The sequence below is a fragment of the Silurus aristotelis genome (assembly GCF_946808225.1).
Source record: "Silurus aristotelis genome assembly, chromosome: 1".
NCBI classification, from domain to species: Eukaryota; Metazoa; Chordata; class Actinopteri; order Siluriformes; family Siluridae; genus Silurus; species Silurus aristotelis.
In genome coordinates, this window is record NC_139574.1 from 39,135,035 (window position 1) to 39,158,242 (window position 23,208).

At 37.4% G+C, this 23,208-nt stretch overlaps 1 protein-coding gene and 1 long non-coding RNA gene across 3 annotated transcripts; both read left to right on the plus strand.

Annotated features, from left to right (window-relative positions):
* The first annotated feature begins 5,095 nt into the window (after window positions 1-5,095).
* Window positions 5,096-8,991, plus strand: LOC310724906 (little elongation complex subunit 1-like). The gene is made up of 5 exons (XM_083539333.1): window positions 5,096-5,169; window positions 5,938-6,128; window positions 6,313-6,413; window positions 6,504-6,593; window positions 6,720-8,991. The coding sequence occupies exons 1-5, from the start codon at window positions 5,113-5,115 to the stop codon at window positions 6,926-6,928; spliced, it is 648 nt and encodes a 215-aa protein (XP_083395459.1). The 5' UTR covers window positions 5,096-5,112; the 3' UTR covers window positions 6,929-8,991.
* Window positions 8,992-9,419: 428 nt separating this feature from the next.
* Window positions 9,420-10,233, plus strand: LOC310725614. 2 transcript variants are annotated; one of them, XR_014533447.1, is made up of 3 exons: window positions 9,420-9,564; window positions 9,741-9,799; window positions 10,106-10,233. It is a non-coding gene; the product is annotated as an uncharacterized lncRNA (long non-coding RNA). The 2 variants fall into 2 exon arrangements; XR_014533448.1 differs by lacking the exon at window positions 9,420-9,564 and having other exon boundaries at window positions 9,576-9,799.
* Window positions 10,234-23,208: the final 12,975 nt, after the last annotated feature.

The window sequence follows — 23,208 nt, forward strand, 5'->3', positions numbered from 1 at the left end:
AGTGAATGAACCACATCTGACTCAAAAAGACCGGTGTCCAAATACTTTTGACCACACAGTGTGAATCAGCTGAAAAGCCGCAGCTTCGGTTCAGTCGCTTTTCAGGATTTTTGCTGCTGCATTTTGAACTAACTGAAGCTTATTTCTGCACCTACTCCAACACCCAGACAGTAAAGTGTTACAGTAGTCTAATCTAGATGTAACAAAAGCATGAACTACCGTACACACACACTGCACCCACTGAATTACAAAATATATATATATTTTTATCATAAACAAGCCGCACCTGTCTATAAGCCGCAGGTGCCTACACTGAAACTAAACAACTTAACACAGGCTTTAACGAAAAACAGTGCCTGTAACACGGCTTGTAATAAAACAGGAGCCTACCAGTAAAGTCATTGTTCCTCCTCCTGCGAACTGAAACCACTGAAGTCATCTCCTTCGGTGTCGGAGTTGAACAGCCTCAGAATTGCTTCATTCGATGTTCTCTCAGAATCGTTTTCATTGTCGCTCTCGTCATGTTCATCTGAAGGCAAATTCCCCGCTGAGCTCGTGCTGCCCTCTTCAACACACAGTAGTCCAGCCTTTCCAAACCCGTTGATTATAGTGGATTTTTTGACCGTGCTCCACGCTGTCAGGATCCACTTGCAGACTTGTCCATAAGTTGCTCTTCGCATTCGGCCCGTTTTAGTGAAGGATTTCTCCCCCCTTGTCATCCAAACCTCCCACTGAATACTTTGTTATGCCCCCGGGAATCACAGCTGGAATGGAGTTTGTCCTCTTGATGGCTTCTTTCACAGAATCTGTTACGTGAGCCCTCATGCTGTCCATAACGAGCGATGCCTTGTTCTTGTGAAAAAATCCTCCCTGTCGCTTGCCGTAACACTGCGTCAGCCGTTCTTTCATTAGTCTTTCCGTTATCCATCCTTACTTGTTTACTTTGACAGCGATTTCTATCGGGAGTTTTTCTTTTGGCATCGTAATCCGTTTAAAGATGACCATCGGTGAAAGTTTTTCTCCCGACGCCGTACAGCTCAGTACGCAGGTAAAGTGCGTTTTTTCGTGGCCAGTTGTTTTTAGCACGATGAATGATTCACCTTTTCTGTTCACAGTCCGAGTAAACGGCAGATCAAATGTCAGCGGAACCTCATCCATATTAATTATGTCGTGTGGGCTGATGGAATGCTCCGCTATCTTTACATGAGTGAATTTGCAGAAGTTTGAAACGTTTTCCTCGTAGTTGGGAGGGAGCTGCTGACACGGAGTCGTCCGTGACCTTATGGACAGGTCTTTACGTTTTATAAATCTAAAACACCACGATGGTCTACCTCCAAAATCCTCAAGCTTCATTGAGGTGGCGATAGTTTTCGCTTTCAGTCGGATCTGCACAGTTGAAACACCTCGGCCGTCCGCTCTCTGTGCGTTGACCCAGACTTCGAGCTCATTTTCTAGTTCGGGATTTTATTGTCTTTTTGCACCGATTCAGATCCTCATGCTGCTGTTTCCAACGTCTTATCATCTACTCATTAAGTCCAAGCTCCCGTGCAGCAGCTCTGTTTCCTGGGGAAAAAAGTAGCGGCTTATAGTCCGAAAAATACGGTACTAAATATAGTTATTGTTGTGTGTGTGTGTGTGTATGTGTGTGTGTGTGTGTGTTCTTGTAGATCTGGACGTCACTCACAGATGCTGAAGAAGCTTTCACTGAATATTAAACTGGTTTCTTCTCCACAGCTGGAACTTGAGCTGGATGTGGGTGGACTCTGGATGTAGTGGTTCCTCTCAGTCTCGAGCTTCTTACGAGATTAAAGTGTTGGATGGAGCTGTAACACAACAGAGACACTGCTCTTACACACCGCTGTTAGTCTTTATGCCGACACCAGCAAAATTACCCCCTGATGCTGACTGAAATCCCCTCATATGACCAAACCCACACTTTATATTAATAGCTTACACTTTATGGCCGTTAAAAAAAAGGTTTGCCGTCCATAACTTTTTGTCTCCGTCTTGTAACCAACAACCTTCAGGAGAGACGTCGTGTCCACACACAATTCATATGTAACAGATCTAATACAGGACTTTAGTAATAAAAAGGTTTGGACCCCCCTGGTCTAAAGGGTCTACTATATTCTACTACTACTTACACACTTAGCAGCTACCTGATGTTCAATAGTAGAAAAATGTTTAATAGAGCGACTGTACGACTGCTGGAACAGTGTGTTTCCAAACTTTATGGGTTTTTATTCTCTTTGAAACACTGAGTTTATTATTTATTATTAGAGCTGCAACAACTAATCGAATCGATAATAATCGATGATGAAATTGGTTGTGAGCGAATGCTGTTATCCTCATCATGTAAAAATGGTGTAGTTTAATGAAGTGTTATTGTGTAAACTGTTTGTTTGTAACTTCGGGAGTCGCACTGGATCTGTTCTGTCGTGACTCGCGAGCATCAGGTTGCGCAATCGACTCGATCACATCATCATGATGATTTCATTAAAACGGTGCGAACAAACACTAAATCTAAAAGCAGTAAATAACAGCATTTGTACACTGATGCATATTTTTCCTTTTTTTTTTCAGTAAGTCTGTTAACTTGCTGCGTTTCTCCGCTTCATTCTCTTTTTATAGCATTTGTCTACAACAGTAACTTATCTGTTCTAAAAAGTGATTTACTGCGGCTTTACTACGTTCAAATGCTTGTTTTCAATTTTTATATATTTAATGTATGCATATCATTTTATTATTATACAACATTGTATTTATTATATATTCTAGATGTTTATATTTTCACAACTAAACAAAATGACTGTAGTTTTTTTAAACAAAAATTATTTAAAAAATGTTATAATATTTTATATAGATTTTTTTAAGTATGTTTGCCAACTTGCCATCTGTAAAATACAATACAAATGTTGATTTACACAAATTGCTTCATCTTTCATACTTAAATGATTTTGTATGATTAATGATATACAGTTATAATAAACAAAACATCTAATTATAAGTTTGTTTTTTATCCAATTAATTGGGGAAAAAATCATTAGATTAATTGATTACCAAAATAGCTAGTTGCAATATTTATAATTATTGTAATTACAATTATTATTGATAAACAAATCCCCCATAAAAGCCTCAAAACAGGTGGAAAGGTGATCAGGACCATCGGTACCGGAGTGAAGAGAAGAAAAGTGATCTGTTCCTCATTTATTGTCTAATCCTGATCATTAACATCAAATTCATGGCCTTGCAGGAAAAAGCAATAGAATATTTAACCTGAGGATGAAACCTATTGAAGCTAAGATTAGTTAGCCGGCTAGTTAGCCTAGCTCAGTGGTTCTCAAAGTGTGAGACTCGGTGTTGAAAAGAGAATAAAACCCATAAAGACTAGAAAGTCACCGTTACAGGGGTCTTACAGTCGCTCCATCCCGGCAGAGGGTCTTCATCCTCCACCTGGAACACGGAGTTTCTCCCGGAGCTCATTACTGATGATTCAGAGTAGTGATGAGTCGGTTATGAACGATTCCTTGATTCTGAAAGAGTCTTTAATGTGACTCAGAAGAACGATTCGTCTCAAAGAGTGATTCATTCATTTTCTACTGGACGCGCGTGAGCAAATCATCACAAAATCTCCATAGGTTATGCAGAGGAACTAAATGACTCACAAATGATTCGCTAATTTTAATGAATGAGATTCAAAGAACCGAGTCACTAAAATGATCCGATCTTCCCATCACTTTTACAGCGATGGCGCGTTGATCCTAGAAACTCCGCCTCTCTGGTAGCGTCCGCGTCCCTGATTGGTGCATCAATTTCTCCCCTACGGACCAATCAATAGAGACCAAAAAAGACGGTCATGTTACAAAACCACGCCCCGTTTCCATGGAAACCAGTACACAAACAATCTCCTTTTCTGGCGACAGGACAATCAAGACTGCTTGTGGATATTTTTCGAAATATTTAATAAATGCACACTTTAGATACAAAAAGTTTAAAGATGCAGGACACCAACACAAACAAGTAAGTTTCTATTACTGTTTTTACTTTATTTATACTGATTATTTTCCTGTAATATCACATTCCCAATGTATTATATATACTGTAGAATTGTCTGTCATGTGATTTGATTACATTTTGTTGATATTAGAACAAAGAGAGCTGCATCAGACATGCCACCACCCAGTGCTGCTAAAAAGCCTCGACTTGATGCTGCAGCTCACAAAAACACAAAACAATCCCTCAGCAGTAGTGCATTAAAAACACTGCAGCATTCCTGCTATGATGTTTTATCACCAAGCTGCATTGATGCACTACTTCAAGGGAAATTTGAACTTCCTTCTTTGACAGATGAAGAAAAATCTGTCATTTCCAAGTTTTGTGAGAACGAGGTCAGTGATTATCTTCTGTTTTATTTAGTGTGCATTCAATTCACACATGCAATTCTATAGCTCTGGATTTGAGTTTTCTCATTTTTAATAGTCAATCCATAATTAACTGGTCCTGATGTTCTGAAATTGAACAGTAGATATGATTTGTCATGTAAAAATGTTTGCTCCAGGTTTTGGTTTATGCAAATTCTAGTAGTTTTTCTAAACCTAATCTACAGTCAAGTCTTAACTCCCTCATATTTGTTTCAAATACATGACTTGAATACATGTTTGATTTAGATCTTTTTCTTCCGTCTCATTTAGACGTTGGCAGAGACGTTTCTAAAAGCGGTTTTGGAGAAGATCAAGGCGGAGAAAGAGTCTATGGGACATGAACTCCTGCAGTCTCTCTGTAGGGTTTATGTGGGCTTGTGTCAAAAGAGAGGAGACTCTCATAAAGCACATGCCCTCGCCTACAGATTTCTCAAAGAAGGTGAGATTATATTGACATTTCATTATATATTTACTAAAAATGATCCGGACAGTGATATAAAGAAGCCACTTGTGTTCTGTTTTTGGTTTTGTATTTCTTCCTATAAAGTGTATTTTAAATCTGTGGTATCATTTTGTTTTCTTTGCAGACTTTTTTGAAGCCTCAAAACTAATAATGGTCATGGTGACAGCATGGCCAAGTGTTTTCTCCTGTAACAGCCCTTTATGCAGAGCCGTTCACATCGTGTCCAAAATGAAGGCATACGGCAAGATTTATTACTTGCTCAGCAAATTTCTGCACTGGGATACAGTAAGTAGCTGATTCTCATCACAACTGTCACCAGAATAATCATTAAATATCGCTTTTCAACTGGAATTTTCAAGTGTTTTACTGCAATCTTAATCTACTTTTAATGTCCAATGTCCATGTGATCTATGGAGCAAATTCATTATAAATCCATGTTGAATTTAATCAATAAGTATTTCATTTTTTTCTTAAAAAATTCAAGCAAAAAGTGTTACAGGACATCACTATTGTAGTCTTTTTTTTATTAGTGTGAGTAAACGCTGATAATGAGCAGCAAAGAAACTGCACTTAACTCCAGCGTTAATGTCGCTGTTTATGACAAAATGATCAGATCAGTGCAATAAACATGCAGTCAAAACAATCTGTGTTTCATAATATACTAATAAAGGAAGTGATATAGAACCATGTGACACTGTGCTCAATACTGAATAAACAAACTAAATCTGTGCCTCAAATTACATACTCATGTACTATTCTAGAGCAGTATTTACCCCTGCTACTGTCTGATACATAAACCCTTTAGTAACGTGTGGTCTTTTGCATGTGTTTTAAAATCTTGGAGTCATTTGGAGGTCATTTTCTAGGACTCCTCCTCACATAAGAGTAATAAATGGAGGTTATAAAAAGAGCAGAATGCACAGTTAGAGCTCGACCTCAGTATTTCAATCATCTGCACTTGTGATTGGTTGTGACCTTTCAGTTATGATCATATTATCGTAAACATTGTTTCATTGATCTGGTTTTTAAAGAAATGATGTATTTTTCTGCCAGGAGCCTCCAGGAAACATCTGCAGCACCATCACCAGCACACTGAAGGCTCTTCTGAAAGACAAAAGTCTGACTTTCCAGAAGAGCAGTTGGTATGGTGATGATCTCTGTCCTGCTGCCTGGGACTACGTCTTCAGCCTGGACCTTCTGTGTGCACAACTGGGCTGGATTTGGACCGACTCCCATGTTATTCGGTACCGAATGTGAAACTGCTTCAACGTGTTTAATTCTCATCTTTCTAGTTTATTAAACATTAGATAAATTGCAAACTGGCAAATGTGAGACTCATATGAGACAGTGTGTGTCCCAAATACTGCAAATTTGCCATTCTTGTTGCATAAAATTACAATTTAATATGTTCAATTTTTTATTCATCAGAAAAAGTGTGTGGCTCATTTTGAATACGTGGCTGAAACAAACACAAACAGAGGAAACGAAGTACAGAAACGTCTCTGTAGCAGCAATATTCAGGCTACTTGGTAAGTTTCCTGTAAATCCTGTTTTAGAGCATTATCTCAGATTATTTCTGGATTCTTCTGTTTTTCACTCATGTTCTTTATCTCAAACAGGGCGACTTGGCCAAAATGGCCTTAAGGAGAACGTGGCAGCATCAGTGGAGGATCTAACAAAAAGCATCACTGAGTTCAGGGGACAAAAAGGTATCACTAAAGGATCAATTAAACACGTCCTTAATCAATCTTTATCTTTATTCTCTGATTTTTAGTTCTCTATCAACAGGAAAGTGTTCCAGCAAGTCCTAATTTTATGATGGATTTTGTGTGCAGATTTGCCGTGGGAGGTGCAGCTCGCAGTGGTTTATGCCACTCATGATCTGGCACCCAGCAGCCCCAAAGTCGCTCTGAACGCTTTAGAATCGTGGAAGAAAGACCTCACAAAGCCCGTTCCTCCAGCCGTCCCCAAGTGCCTGAAGCAGATCAGCTTCCTTTCTTCTCACCTAAAGACCCAAAAAATTATTACAATAAATAATGTTTAATAGATATAATTGTTTTTTTATGTTTTTGTACATAAATAAATAAAACACATAATAGATCTGCAGTGTTATTGATTGTCTCTTTACAGTTTCGGGTCGTGCGTTTCACACCCAATCATCTGCCTTCAGTCCCAATCATCCTCTTAATAACATCAACATGATGCCACAGCTGTAGACACCATCATTATTATACAGCATATAATACATGCAGTATAACAGAGCACATACAGATTCTTGTACATTTTCCCTGCATTACAGTTTTCCTGGTGTTTTGAAATTAAGTCAAATTGTGTGTTTTTGTACAGATTCTACAAAGAAAATGCAAAAGTATAAATGACTCATGAAAAAGCTTAACTGTTGTGATCTGTTTGGGTTGACCTTTATATAATGTCCTTTATACTGAAAAAACCTTTCAAAATGAGCGTGTTAATAAACACGTTAACCCAAATTCATTTTAACAGCACTAATATTATTAATGCACAATTAATGCAGCACACATTTCTTCATTTTTATTAAAAATTAAAAACCTTTAACGCAACACATTTATTCACAACGTCCTTTCCTTTACTCAGATATTGTTATATTTTTATCATGCCTGAACAAACACTTAAATCTTGGAGAGGTTTTCCATACAAACTACGATGCCCTTGGGGTCTTTTCTGATCAGGGAAGAATCACACAGCACACAGAATGACGCATATGTTCTTATTCAGTTTAATGCAGATAACAGACAAGTATATATTCACACTGGAAAAAACCTGACCTAAAACTGTTCCTGATTGGGTAAGAAGACATAGTAACCAGAGATATGTGAGCCCTCACAAAGACATTCCGTGTACCTTACATACCCACATCGTAAAGATCCTATAGACACTGAACAGACAACATAAGAATGTGTTTAGAGAACCAGTGTGAGGTTCTCAACCATCTTAATACTAACAGGTATGAAAAAATGTAAAGATCTCAGGTGAAAATGTTTTTTTTCATCACTAAACATTTGTTTTATTGATGCGTTAAGTCTCAAATCAAGGACCAGAATCCGACAATTAAAAGCATCCGTAAGGAAACAGCAAAAGTTCAGATTGGTGTCATGATAATTCACGTACAGGGGAAGCTTGTATTGTGAGTAACATGATTTATAAATACTTGACAGGAGGAGCAAAAACTTTTTATTGAATGCATTACGAGCAATAACTTGCATTGTGAACATCGAGCATCGCGCTAACAACATGCAAACGGCTCGCGCTCAACTACTCAGCTTTCCTTTTCCCAAAAGTCTTGGGGATCATCAAGATGTTTTCTGGCAAAAAGTGAGACGAGCCTTTACGGTCATTTTGCTTAGCAGTTTTCATCTTGGAAAAAACATTTTTGCCAGGTTTTTTTCTCATGGTGGAGTCATGAACACTGACCTTAACTGAGGCAAGTGAGGTTGCAGTTCTTTGGATGTTGTTGTGGGGTCTTTTGTGACCTCTTGGATGAGTGGTCTCTGTGCTCTTGGGGAAATTTTGGTTAGCCGGCCACTCCTGGGAAGGTTCTCCACTGTTCCATGTTTTTGCCATGTGTGAATAATTTCTCTCACTGTGGTTCACTGGAGTCCCAAAGCTTTAGAAATGGCTTTATAACCTTTTCCAGACTGTTAGATCTCCATTACTTTCTCATTTGTTTCTGAATTTATTTGGATCTTGGCATGATGTGTAGCTTTTGAGGATCTTTTGGTCGACTTCACTTTGTCAGGCAGGTCCTATTTAAGAGATTTCTTGATTGCTAACAGGTGTGGCAGTAATCAGGCCTGTGTGTGGTGAGAGAAATTGAAATATTTCACACAGGGCCATGTTGTTTTGGGTTTTGTTTTCCCTCAATAATAAAAAAATATTTTAAAAACTGCATGTTGTGTTAATTTGCGTATCATTTACTAATATTTAAATTAGTTTGATTATCTGAAACATTAAAGTGTGACAAACATGCAAAAAATAAGAAATCATTAAGGGGCAAACACTTTTTCACACCACTATATATATATGATAAGAGGATGAGGAGAAACTAATTATGGAGCTACCAACAGGCCAACAGCAACTACCGACATACATGACACACACACACACACACACACACACACACACACACACACACACACACACACCAATATCTCAAAAACACAAAGGTGAATGAGAAAGATCTCAAAGTGACCTACCTAGTAGCTCAACTCGTAGCCTAATCAAAAAAAGCCCCACACTGAGGCAGAGACATTAATGCCCCCCGCCTGCAAAGCCGCTGTGAACAAGATGCTCGGCCCTGACGCAGTTAAAGAAATAGCTAAAGTTCCTCTCAGATTACACAATTACCAGACATATTGATGAAACGTAAAACAGAGAGACACTGAGAGCTGCTGAGCGAAAGCTTTGTAAGTGTGTGTTGAGTACATGTGTATTATCTAGCAAATCTAAGTTCCTTACCATCTCTCTCTCTCTCTCTCTCTCTCTCTCTCTCTCTCTCTCTCTCTCTCTCTCTCTCTCTCTCTCTCTCTCTCAGGATACCCAGAAGGACAAATGAAATGGGAGATGCTCCCAGAATAAACAGAATTGATGTTGATGCCATCAGGCACAATAATATTATTGGACCTCCGCAGAATCCAAACCGAAGTAAGTTTCTCTTTAAAGCAGATGCTGTTACAGAACCATTGTGAACGAGTGTGTGAGCGAGTGTGTGAGCGAGTGTGTAAATGAGTGTGTGAGTGAGTGTGTGAATGAGTGTGTGAACAAGTGTGTGAATGAACATGTTAGAGATCACACAGTATGTGCCTTATCTTCCTTTGTAGTTATTGTTGTTCCTGTCAGGATCATTGGGAACAGACTTTAGAGTCCAGACACATGTACTGTAAGTATCTCCTCAAAAGCACATGCTGTTACAGAACCTCACTGTGAACGAGTGTGTGAACGAGTGTGTTAGATCTCATTCAGCTAATGAACATGTAATCGTGTATCATTTCATCACGTGTGAATTTGGACGTTTGATTCTTTCGTGTGAAATGCTGCTTTTGTCTAAGTTACAGATGTTACATGTTTGTTTCACATGAAAATACAGTGAGCTGATATGTGAATAATGATGTGGCTGCATTCTGAACACTTGGTGCTTCTTGTTCCTGCTGTTAAAATGTGTGACGTATTTCTTGTTGTTTTTTAGATTCTTTATATGAGGTGTATGGTTCAACCACCTCCAAACCTTCACCATCGCCTAAAGATGAAATGACACAAAATAATTTCTCACATTTTTTAATTAGATTTTAAAACAACAACAACAATAAACATAAACCCTGTGTCTCTGTTTGTATTACTCCCCATTCTACTGGACCCACTGCATGGAGTTTACTGGGTGGCACCTGGAACTTCAGATCCCGGAAGATGCACAGGCTAAAACTCAGACAGACAGACACACACACACACACACACGCACATGCACACACACACACACACACACACGTACGCACAGAAACCCTCACCACCACCTATAGCTCAAACCACATAAAGAAAATATTCTCCTAAAATGTTTAATCAGATTTAATAATAATAATAACAAAAATACAAATAAACCCTGTGCCTCTTTCGCTAATATATACATCATTTTGAAATATTATTTGTACCTTTTGTGTGTTTGCATCTATTATATTTTATTATTTGACATTTTCGTAGATTTTCCTTTAATTTAAATTAAATGTTTTATTGTTCATATAACAGTGACTTGTGAATTATTCTGTTTACTCGCAGCATCTTCTGTGTTGCCTGTCCAGAGTAAAAAACAACCCTATGTATTCACAATTCAAGCTTCAGTGACACGTCAAATAATGTCACAGTTAAAGTATGTTTGAACCAATGATATTTGCATGGGAGGATCATGGGAATATCTTATGGGTTCAAACAAAGACAACTAAAGCCATTTGTTGGTCAAAATTACCACCATAAAGGATGCTTACCACAGTGAGACTAAACCATTATTTACTCATGTATGAATCATAATTACACCAACAATCAGGGACTTCAAAAGCGGAAAATGTCAGAGCCTGCAACGTGACCATCAGACTCAATTTGTCATTACAACCGTGATGAGAAAAATGCAAAGCCAACTCTGTGCCATGAGGTGGGTTCACATAGCAACTCGGACCTCGTGGCGTACGGTAGCACGTCTGACTCCAAATCAGAAGGTTGCGTGTTCAAATCACGTCGTGGTTGCAGGGCTCTTGCTTTTTGGCCTCTTTTAGCAGCTGCTCGATCTGTGATTGTCTAATGTGGAGACTGAATTTGTCCAAAGTGGAGTCTGTCTCATCAAATTAACGTTAGTACATTATGATGATGATTATGATCAGTGTCTTCACATAGATCAGGGGTATTAAACTCAGATATATAAATGTTTTATGACGTACACATTTTTTTCTAATGAACTTCAGCATCTTTGGATGATGTAAAGCCCAAAGTGTGTTGTTTCAAAAGAGATGTAAATTGTGTATGTAGCACACTGTTGTCAGGAACTTTTACCATTGAAAGTCAGGAAGGTCATTTTCAGCTGTGAGGCCCAAAAGTGGGGCTGAAACCGAACAGGGTTCAAGAAACCGGGTTTATTTTCATATAAGTAACAGTATTTAGTTCAGTAAACTTAAGTTCATTTAAAGGAGAATTCAGTGCTGTTTAGTTCAGTAAAGTCTTCATTTAATCCAAAACTATTCGATTCATTAAGTTCAATTATCCTCAAATTAATATTTTTACATTCAATAAAAACAAATCATTCAGTTTTCATTGATGTTTATTTAGTGAATAATGCATTTAATAAACAAGTGGTTTCAACCTTATAGTTGAGGGGAAAAAGAAGATAAAAATGCACCAGTTGTTGAAAACAAAACCAATATAGAAACATTTCTTCCAGCTCATAAATCCTATAAAACATGCAGCATTAAACATGAACTTCCAGCAGATGAACATCTCATAATACTGTCTGGAAGTGAGAAATGTACAGGTTGTTTTTACTCCATACACATGAACTTACTTTGATCAGAAACACAATCATACTCCAAATCAATTCATCAATAAAGTCAATAAAAGAATCCCAAACTGCTGTGTGTCTTGTCCTCGCTATTAATGACGTCATTAGAGCTCCACTACTTCTAATTACCTGCTGTGACAGTGAGCTCTAATACACATCACACTGCCACCTACTGGTCATTTAAGATTCTGCAACATTCATAGAGTCACTCCGGTCAACTTCCGGTTCTCAACTCGGATTCACTCGCTTTATACACAGTTTACAGCCGTTTTTATCTTATTAATGACTGTAATATCGCTCTTCTCTCAGGAACAACAGAAAAGCTGTGAAGACATGATATTTTATCCGCTTTTTACCTCTGTAATGTGCGCATGCGCATAGTCCGGTTAAGAGAGACCGGGTTACGTCACAGACGGAGGGCGGGGCATCTCTCTGTGACGTCACAGTAAGGCAACGTCTATAATTGGTAACGCGTCTCTGTTTCTCTCATTTCCAAGGTTTTTGCATGTGAGTAAAGAGGCATAAACATGGAGCTCTTCAGAAGGTTGAGAAAGTTTTTTCAAAGCAGAAGAACAAAGAAAACTAAGCAGATTGCTGAAATGAAGGAGAAGCTGGAACTCATGGAGAAAGTAGTAGAAGACTTGGATGCATTTTCTCTTCTAATGATAGAGAAGATAAGAGAAGAGAAAGAAGAAAAAGCCATTCTGCTACAGACGGTGCAAAAGTTAAAGGCTACTTTGGCTTCTGAGCGAAAGCAGCAGGAACAGGTCATAACTGAGAGAAGCCAGAGCTGGACGAGAGAACAACAACAACTGGAGGAACGTGTTGCTCAGCTTGAGTTTGTTTTGGAACAGACCACCATGGAGCTCCAGTCTTCCCTGGAAATCAATAAGGAACTGGAGAAAACTGTAGACTGTGAGAGAGAGACCTGGAACAGAGAACAAGAGAAAGTGGAGGAACATGTTGCTCAGCTCGAGGTCACTTTAGAACAGACCACAATGGAGCTCCAGTCTTCCCTGAAAATCCATGAGGAACTGGAGCAAACTGTAGAATGTGAGAGAGAGAGCTGGAGGAGAGAACAAAAACAACTGGAGGAACATGTTGCTCAGCTTGAGGTCACGTTGGAACAGACCACCAAGAAGAAAACTGTAGAATGTGAGAGAGAGAGCTGGACGAGAGAACAAAATAATTTAGAGGAACATGTTGCTCAGCTTGAGGTCACTTTGGAACAGACCACCATGGAGCTCCAGGATACTCAGAATCACTGTGAAAAAGTAAAAAATAGTGCAGAGCAGGAGAGAGATCATTTGATCAGAGACAAAGAGCGACTGGAGGAACGTGTTGATCAGTTTGAGCCCACGTTGGATTTTGAGGAAAAACAAGAGGACGAAAGAAAGAAAACTAAACTTGACATAGAGGAGAGGAACAACTTACAGCTTCAGACCAACAGGGGGCTCCAGGATACCCAGAATCTCTGTGAGGAAGAAAAGAAGACTTCAGAGAATAAAACAGAACATTATATGAGGGTCCGAGAGCGATGGGAGGAAATTGTTGCTCAGCTGAGACAAGAAAACATTCAAAAGAAAACGAGAAATAGAAAAAGAAGAAGTCGACAAGAGAAACAGAGAGTCTGAACATGCCTTTTTCCTCTTTATGTTTCTCTTATGGCTATTTATGATAGTTTTACACTTATAGTCAATAGTATAAAGCTGAGTGTAAAGCTATTGTATCTTGTAGATCGTCTCGTCTTTTGATAATTTTTTATTTCTGTTTTGTCAAATCTTTTTTTTATCTTTTTTTTTATTTTGATTTTAATCTTTTACTACAAAGAGTCACAATAAACACTATTAACAACCATGATTTTTGTCTTCCTTACAAACGCCGAATGACCTCCTCATGGATTCTTCCACTAAGTTTATATTCCTCTTGTGGGGCAGGGGGCTGTGGCTCGGGGTCATAATGCTGAGGGGGAGGGAGGTCAGGAGGGAGAGGGAAACTGGTCCTCAGTGCCACATTGTGCAAAACACCACACACCCTGATAATCTTACACACTTTTTCCGGGTGGTATAGAAATCTTCCATCTGAGACATCCAGAGCTCCACATCTGCATTTGAGGAGGTGAGGAGCGTCTGAGGGGTGAAGCCTCTGTCACCTGTCATATTATAAACTACTTCAGGACAATGTTTACAATTTCTACATGTTGTTAAAGTCACCAAGAAGCCAGTCATCACGTCCTGCAGCTGCCTGTAGTCTGTTCCCTACACTGCTATGTGTCAGGATAAAGGAATTATGTGCTGAAGCAGGTCAGTGTGCCACAGTGAAGGGAAACCTGATGTATCGACTACCCACCTTAATAATAACATCCAAAATGACAAGAGTCCCTGGAGACTCTTTTTCTCCTTAATCTTCCATTGGCACCGCAGCATTTATGTTTTTTTTCCAGCTCATTATAGAAAGATAAAATAAACTGATATTTGGTCCTGTGCCATGAACATATAAGCAATAAGAGCTACAGAAAAGCTCCTGCTTCCCTCTGTAGCGGGTATTTAAATCCCATTTAAAATCCTTTCAGTGGTTCTACATTCTGTTTCTATGAAGTGTTTCAACAGTTTGCATGTTAATTAGCTGTATGGTGCATTTAAGTGCATGTGAATTTATGTGAATTTATGAACCACATCTGGCTGGAAAAGACAAGTGTCCAAATACTTTTGACCACACACTGTGTATCAGCTGAAAAGCAGCAGCTTCGGATCAGTCGCGTTTCCACTGGGATTCAACTCTGTAATATTACTTTTGATTTGTATTATATGAAATATTTTATATTATATATTTTATATTATTTGGTTGGACTTTTCTTTCCTCAGCATCACTTGGATTTTCCTCCTGTAGCTCCGAGAGACGGCGTGTTCCAGGTGGAGGATGAAGACCCTCTGCCGGGATGAAACGAACTGTACGACCCCTGGAACGGTGAGTTTCTGAGGTTTATGGATTTTATTCTCTTAAAAACACAGAATTTATCATTTATTATTATTATTATTATTATTAACCATCGGTACCGGAGTGAAGAGGGGAAAAGCGATGTTCCCCATTTTGTGTTTACTCCTGATCATTAGCATAAAGATCACAGACTTGCAGGAAAAAGTGGATACATTTGTCTAAAATAAATAAAGAATGATAATAAAGAGTGATAATATTTCCATAAATGTTGCAGTGAGCAGAAATGGACCTTTCGGCTAATGGTGTAGGAGACATCATCATTAGCCTCATGCTAGCCGGGTTTGCTAGCGCTGCTTTTGTGTTTATTTTATTAGAAACGTCTACTTTTTGACTAAAAGATGAATAAAACTATATTTAATAAGATAACATAAGTTACATTAGTACATAATTTTACTTATAGTTCACTAAAAATCTGTGTAGTGTATGACTGAGTTGTTCCTCTGTGTGCTTCAGTAACTGCTGTTGAACTGAGAGGAAAGAAAAATGGCTTCAGTTCAGCAGAAATGAACTGATAAACAGTGTTAGGAAAAGACAAAGTGTTCGAATATTTACTCAAATATAAATTGTGATAACTTGTTAAAATGTTTTTAATGGATTAATAGAGGATTTATTCAGGTTTAAACACACAAGCTGGTGGTGAAGGTAATATTGATTATAGATTCCTTTTACAAGACGTGTCTCACTGTGTGTTTGTCTCTTCAGACACAGGAAGATGGAGACAGGATACAGCATCAGTCTCCTCCAAGCAGCTTGCCCCCTGTGAGGACTCAGTCTCCTCCAAGCAGCTCGTCTCCTACCAGTCATGAGCCTCACATAGAGATGAATACAGAGCACATAGTGTTTGAACAGCTTTATGTTATAGGTGAACTTTCTTTATAGACAAATGGCAAAATAAAAAAAACAAATTCAATTCTAATACTTTTATTGTTTTTATGTTGCTTCTTACTCTTTAAATTCTTCTTTTCTATCATGTAGATTGGGTTTATAAACCGCTTCCAAAGAAGGGAAGGAGAAAAGGCAGTGTGCAGAGTAGTGACTCACAGAGGAGACCTGATCATCAACCAAACCACCACATAGTCATGAACATGCCAGAAGAAGTACCAGTCCATGACCTCGTGCCTGAAGTTAGTGATCAGTTCCCCGGCCTTAGCCACCAAGAACTGCTGTCTCCTAAAGACTTCTGCTTTGATCCTCCTCTTTTCCCTTCTGTTTCTGAGTCGACTTTCTGCCAGACCAAGTGAGTTAGTAAACTGCATTGGAACAGTTTCAGAAGAATGACATGCAAATGAAGTTTTACTCTGCATCTTAAATAATCACCATAATCGCCACTCATTTACTTTAATATGCAGCTAAAATTGTGCACTTCTGTTTACAGCACCTGCTATGGGTCTGAGTGTACAAGCAGTGAGGTTCAGCTCGAGGACGAGGAGGAAATCACTTTGCTCAACAACGACATCTTTTCCATTTTAAATGAGGAATATGGCTTTTTTAACCAGTCTGGAGCCCTGAATCATACTGAAGACCCCCACAACAGCACAGAGATCCTGGATTCTGTACCAGTCTTTGATGTCGACAGCTTCGAGGATCTGTTGAAGAAACTTGAAGAGATGGAAAATGATTCAGGAATAGAGGAAGATGGTGAAATACGAACATTTCATGTACTTTAGTGTGCATGTTGTTTCACCATCTTCATTTTATATTGAATTCCAATTTAAAGTTTTATTTAAATAAAGATTTTGAATTCCAATCATGTCTAATGTCTCTTCATCACAGAGCGCATTTAATTACTTCATTTTCTTTCCTGAAGTCCACTTTAGTAAATTCAGTGATGTTTGATGTTCCTTAACCCTCTGGAGTCTGAATTGCCGCCGGCGCCCAATCGTGCTTTTTTTCAGATGCCAGCTTAAACTGCTCGGTCCTATTTTATCAAAAATGTCAAAGTAATACATCATTTAAATCTGTAAAGGGTCTTCTTTCATTTGTGTATGCTCACTATGTAAACAAAACGTTGAATTTTTTTTTAAATGAATAAAATAGTCAGGGTGCGCCATCTGTCGCCTGTTTTTTTTTTTTTTTTATATCTATTTTTTTTTATTGAATACAAAAGTATATAAACAACAAAAGCAAATATACACTTACAATGTAGATAAATATTACAGGCTCAACACAGTATAACTAATAAATTGTTTAGAAAAAATAAAGAAAATAAATAGATAGAAATCTGAAATTATAATTTACATTAACTTAAATAGTGAGTAAAAGAAAAGAAAAAATAAATAAATAAATAAATAAAATTAAATAAAGATAAATATAAGGGGCAGTATCACAATAAATTAAATGATGTCAATAAATAAAGCAGCTTCACAGCACTCTGCGCTTTCATCTTATTGAGGGCCTTGAAAAAACATTTGAAGTCATTTTTGAATATAATAAGTAGTGTGAGGGGGGGGGGGAATTAAAGAATCTACATTTATGAATGAAATATTTTGCTAATATTACAATATTATTAAGCAAAAAAGAATGAACACAACAGTCTTTAGGTACTCCAAATAAAATATGATGTAAAGAAAAAACAAAACTATCAACAACCACCTCTTTTTCTATCAACCAGTCCTGAATTGACATCCAGAAGAGTTTGGAGAAATTGCAGAAGAGAAAGATCTGATCCGTGTCTTCAGAATGGCTTTCACAAAAGGAACAGGGGACAATTTCTATATTAAATTTCTGATTTAGGAATTTGTAAGAAGGATAAATCTCATTTAAAATTTTGAAGTGTATTTCTTTAGCTTTAGGAGGAACAGGAAATGTAAATAAGCTGTTGTAAGATAAATCACAGTTTCCTTCTCAAACATATGATCTCATTTGTTTCTTTTAACTTGACAGGGATAACAGGTTTTTAAAATGACCTGTCTTATATATTTGTTAGTACAACTATCACTTTTAAATTGCATAGCTCCAATATATAAGGCTGGAAGAACAGGTTTAACTTCAGTATAAGAAAGAGAGCATCTCATCAGCATCTTTATGCCAGAAGGTATTGCATTAACAACAGTGAAAAACTCTTCCGGGTGACAGGCAAAGCCATGTTTCAAAGTAAAAGCATTATAGTCTAAAATGTGACTCTGTTCATCCATTAGATCTCTTACTGACCATATACTTCTGTTTAACCAATTCTTATAGCATAAAGATCTGTTCCTCTGCAATATATATTTGTTGTTCCACATTGAAGCATTATGAGGTGTAAATCACATTTGAGAAAAAATTGAATTCCACCAAGTTCTTGAAACAAAGCTGATGGAACTGTAAACCAAAAACTCTCTTCTTTACATAGAAACATTTTTAACCATTTAAGTTTTAACCAAATATTTATGTTTTCAAATTTAATTACATTCAAACCACCTTGTTCATAGGATTTTGTAGTGTCTGCTTTTTTTATATAATGGGCTTTGTGCTTCCAAATGAAATAAAAAATTTTTTGGGAACATATTTGAATGAAATTTGAGGGAGGAGCCAAAGAAAGAGCGGGATAAATCAGACTTGATAAATATTTAACCTTCGTTAGCAAGATTCGGGCAAAAAAAATGCCTTAGAAAAAACATTAACTAATGAGATAGCCAGAGGAATTTGGTCTTTGTCTTTTAAGAACAGTGTAGTATCGTCTGCCAATTGACTAATTGCTGAACTTTTACCAAATACTTTGAATTTTTGTACCGTTTGATCATGAATAACTAAAGTAGACAACATATCCGCAGCCAAAATGAATAAAAGAGGGGACAGAGGGCATCCCTGCCTTATTCCACGACTAACAGGAAATCTTTGTGATGTACCATAGGGAAGAGAAATAAAACTGTTCATACCTTTATAGATCATTTTTATAATATTGACAAAGTGCTCACCGAAACCAAAGCTTTCTAAAGCTTTAAATAAAAACCTGCGTCAAAGGCTTTTTTAAAGTCTAAGAAAAGAATATATCCATCATCCTCTATCAAGTGATTGTATTCTACCATATCCATTACTAGCACATTACATTATTGTGAGAATGGATCTTTCCTGATTGAATGTAATACTTTATTGCATTGAGGTGCTTTAGTACATAAAGGTCTACATTTAAACATATTTAAGATTTTATAATGAATATTTTTTATTATTATTATATGCAGATTTACACATTTATGAAACCCAAAGTGATAAAAGGATTAAATTCCTAATAATTGGTTTTGCTTAAACAATAAAACTGGACTGGACTGATCTTGCTGATCAAAGCAAGGAACATTCATAAATCCCCCCAAAACTATAATATTAATAATAATAATAATAATAATAATAATAATAATAATAATAATAATAATAATAATACCTGCAGTTGGTTGTCAGATGTCAGTCTCACACTGCCCTCTAGTGGCCCTGTCAGGACTTTCTTTTTACTTAATTCTGTACAAATATTATTAATAGTGTTTTGTTTTTCTAGTTATATGTAATGTTGATCTTTTACAAAGCAAGATATTTTTTTTAAATAATATTAAACTGTTGATTAAATCAGCTGATTAAAATTAATGTAATAAATAATGTAGAAATAACGAGTACAGATTTAATAACATTGAAACAATTTAATTGTCAAAAGGTTTTTTATTTTATAAAATCCAGTCTTTATGGTGAGAACCTGCATGAAATTAGTATTAAATGTATTAAAAGTATCATCTACATGCAAGAACTCAATCAAACATGTTGTTAGAATAAAATGTAAACTTGATCAAACCTCAAATCAGACTCTGAACTGTACGAATGCTATTTGTTCTGTTATTGAACTAGAAACAGTGAATGTTGAGATGTTTGGGAACTGATTATCGCCTGTATATATGCTGGTCAGGGGTTTTTCATGCTGGAACACCGTTCATTACAATGAGACGGTGATGTAAGATGACGAGCCAAACCACAGAGACGAAGCTGACTGAGGTGAATCCCTCAAACTAACCCAGGAACAGAGAAGGAACTTTCTGACCAGCTGCTGGTTTTGTACAAACAGAACAAACGTTTCTTTTTCTTGAGTGAGACTGCTGAAAGAAATATTTTTAAGGAGACAGAATGTTTTATGTTACAGATTTTGTTAGAACTGTGGAATCGAGTCATTTACCAGTGAATCTTTCGATTCAGACTCAATTGAACCGAAACCAGTAAACCGACTTTTTTGAGTTATTGTTACACTGTTAATAACATTATTATCAGATTTATTATTATTATTATTATTATTATTATTATTATTATTATTATTTTTATTATTACTAACACATTATTAGATATTACTTTCATTATAATGAAGTTTTATAGGAAAAATTATAACTAAATGAACAATTCCCTATGTTATGTTATAATCATCTCATTCATACAACTGAGCAGTTGAGGGCCCATGATAGCAGCTCCAACAGTCATTTAGTTGAATCTTCTGAGGAGAAGTGGGTTCCACACACCAGCCATCAACCAGAAAAGAGGTTCAAGCAGTCTCCAAACTCAGCACCTGTTTCAGCTCTACCAGTAAGAGTGAGAGACAGAAAATCCCAGTCTTCACTGGTTGTATCCCCCAACACACCTGAAGAGAGGTGGAATAAGGATTTTTCAACCCAGCCAGTCTGTAGACCATCTGTCATGGCACTTGTTGATTAGAAGATGTTGGGAACGGGCTACAAACTGTTCATTCACGACTTCTACAGAAGTCGTCAACAAACTGGCTGAGAGAAGAGGATGTGCTGTTTGTAGAATGGAAGGATAAAAGGAAGGTCCAGATGTGCTCCATCATTCACAGAGGCACTGAAGGAAGCATTGTGCTACTTTTATTTTCATTACTTTCTTCTTCTACTGTTTTTCTAATGTTCTAATACCAGTCTTATGCTTATTGTGTGAATGTTATTATTCCCAGTACATCTGGTTATCAGGCTGCTTTTCCTCAAACAGACGGAGGGAGAAAAGGACTACACACAGTCTCAGAATAATGTTTATAGGAATCTCGTTTTTATTGTATTTTCTTCAAAGTTGAAATATAAACTCATTACACATGTGACTTTTAACCCGTCACTATTCTGTATTGTTTCAGGACCGAATTCATGTATTTATATATTTAAAAAATAATGTTTTATGATGTACACATTTTTTTTCTAAGGAACTTCAGCATCTTTGGATGATGTAAAGCCCAAAGTGTGTTCTTTCAAAAGAGATGTAAATTGTGTATGTAGCACACTGTTGTCAGGAACTTTTACCATTGAAAGTCAGGAAGGTCATTTTCAGCTGTGAGGCCCAAAAGTGGGGCTGAAACCGAACAGGGTTCAAGAAACCGGGTTTATTTTCATATAAGTAACAGTATTTAGTTCAGTAAACTTAAGTTGATTTAAAGGAGAATTCAGTGCTGTTTAGTTCAGTAAAGTCTTCATTTAATCCAAAACTATTCGATTTATTAAGTTCAATTATCCTCAAATTAAAATTTTTACATTCAATAAAAACAAATTATCCAGTTTTCATTGATGTTTATTTAGTGAATAATGCATTTAATAAACAAGTGGTTTCAACCTTATAGTTGAGTGGAAAAAGAAGATAAAAATGCACCACTTGTTGAAAACAAAACCAATATAGAAACATTTCTTCCAGCTCATAAATCCTATAAAACATGCAGCATTAAACATGAACTTCCAGCAGATGAACATCTCATAATACTGTCTGGAAGTGAGAAATGTACAGGTTGTTTTTACTCCATACACATGAACTTACTTTGATCAGAAACACAATCATACTCCAAATCAATTAATCAATAAAGTCAATAAAAGAATCCCAAACTGCTGTGTGTCTTGTCCTCGCTATTAATGACGTCATTAGAGCTCCACTACTTCTAATTACCTGCTGTGACAGTGAGCTCTAGTACACATCACACTGCCACCTACTGGTCATTTAAGATTCTGCAACATTCATAGAGTCACTCCGGTCAACTTCCGGTTCTCAACTCGGATTCACTCGCTTTATACACAGTTTACAGCCGTTTTTATCTTATTTATGACTGTAATATCGCTCTTCTCTCAGGAACAACAAAAAAGCTGTGAAGACATGATGTTTTATCCGCTCTTTACCTCTGTAATGTGCGCATGCGCGTAGTGTCAGGTTAAGAGAGACCGGGTTACGTCACAGACGGAGGGCGGGGCATCTCTCTGTGACGTCACAGTAAGGCAACGTCTATAATTGGGAACGCGTCTCTGTTTCTCTCATTTCCGAGGTTTTTGCTTGTGAGTAAAGAGGCATAAACATGGAGCTCTTCAGAAGGTTGAGAAAGTTTTTTCAAACCAGAAGAACAAAGAAAACTAAGCAGATTGCTGAAATGAAGGAGAAGCTGGAAGACATGGAGAAAGTAGTAAAAGACTTTGATGCATTTTCTCTTCTAATGATAGAGAAGATAACAGAAGAGAAAGAAGAGAAAGACATTCTGCTACAGACGGTGCAAAAGCTGGAGGCTACTTTGGCTTCTGAGCGAAAGCAGCAGGAACAGGACATAACTGAGAGAAGCCAGAGCTGGGCGAGAGAACAAAAACAACTGGAGGAACGTGTTGCTCAGCTTGAATTTATTTTGGATCAGACCACCATGGAGCTCCAGTCTTCCTTGGAAATAAATGAGGAACTGGAGAAAACTGTAGAATGTGAGAGAGAGAGCTGGACGGGAGAACAAAAACAACTGAAGGAACATGTTGCTCAGCTTGAGGTCACGTTGGAACAGACCACCATGGAGCTCCAGTCTTCCCTGAAAATCCATGAGGAACTGGAGAAAACCTTAGAATGTGAGAAAGAGAGCTGGACGAGAGAACAAAATAATATAGAGGAACATGCTGCTCAGCTTGAGGTCACTTTGGAACAGACCACCATGAAACTCCAGGATACTCAGAATCACTGTGAGAAAGTAAAAAATAGTGCAGAGCAGGAGAGAGATCATTTGATCAGAGACAAAGAGCGACTGGAGGAACGTGTTGATCAGTTTGAGCCCACGTTGGATTTTCAGGAAAAACAAGAGGACGAAAGAGAGAAAACTAAACTTGACATAGAGAAGAGGAACAACTTACAGCTTCAGACCAACAGGGGGCTCCAGGATACCCAGAATCTCTGTGAGGAAGAAAAGAAGACTTCAGAGAATAAAACAGATCATTATATGAGGGTCCGAGAGCGATGGGAGGAAATTGTTGCTCAGCTGAGACAAAAAAACCTTCAAAAGAAAAGGAGAAATAGAAAAAGAAGAA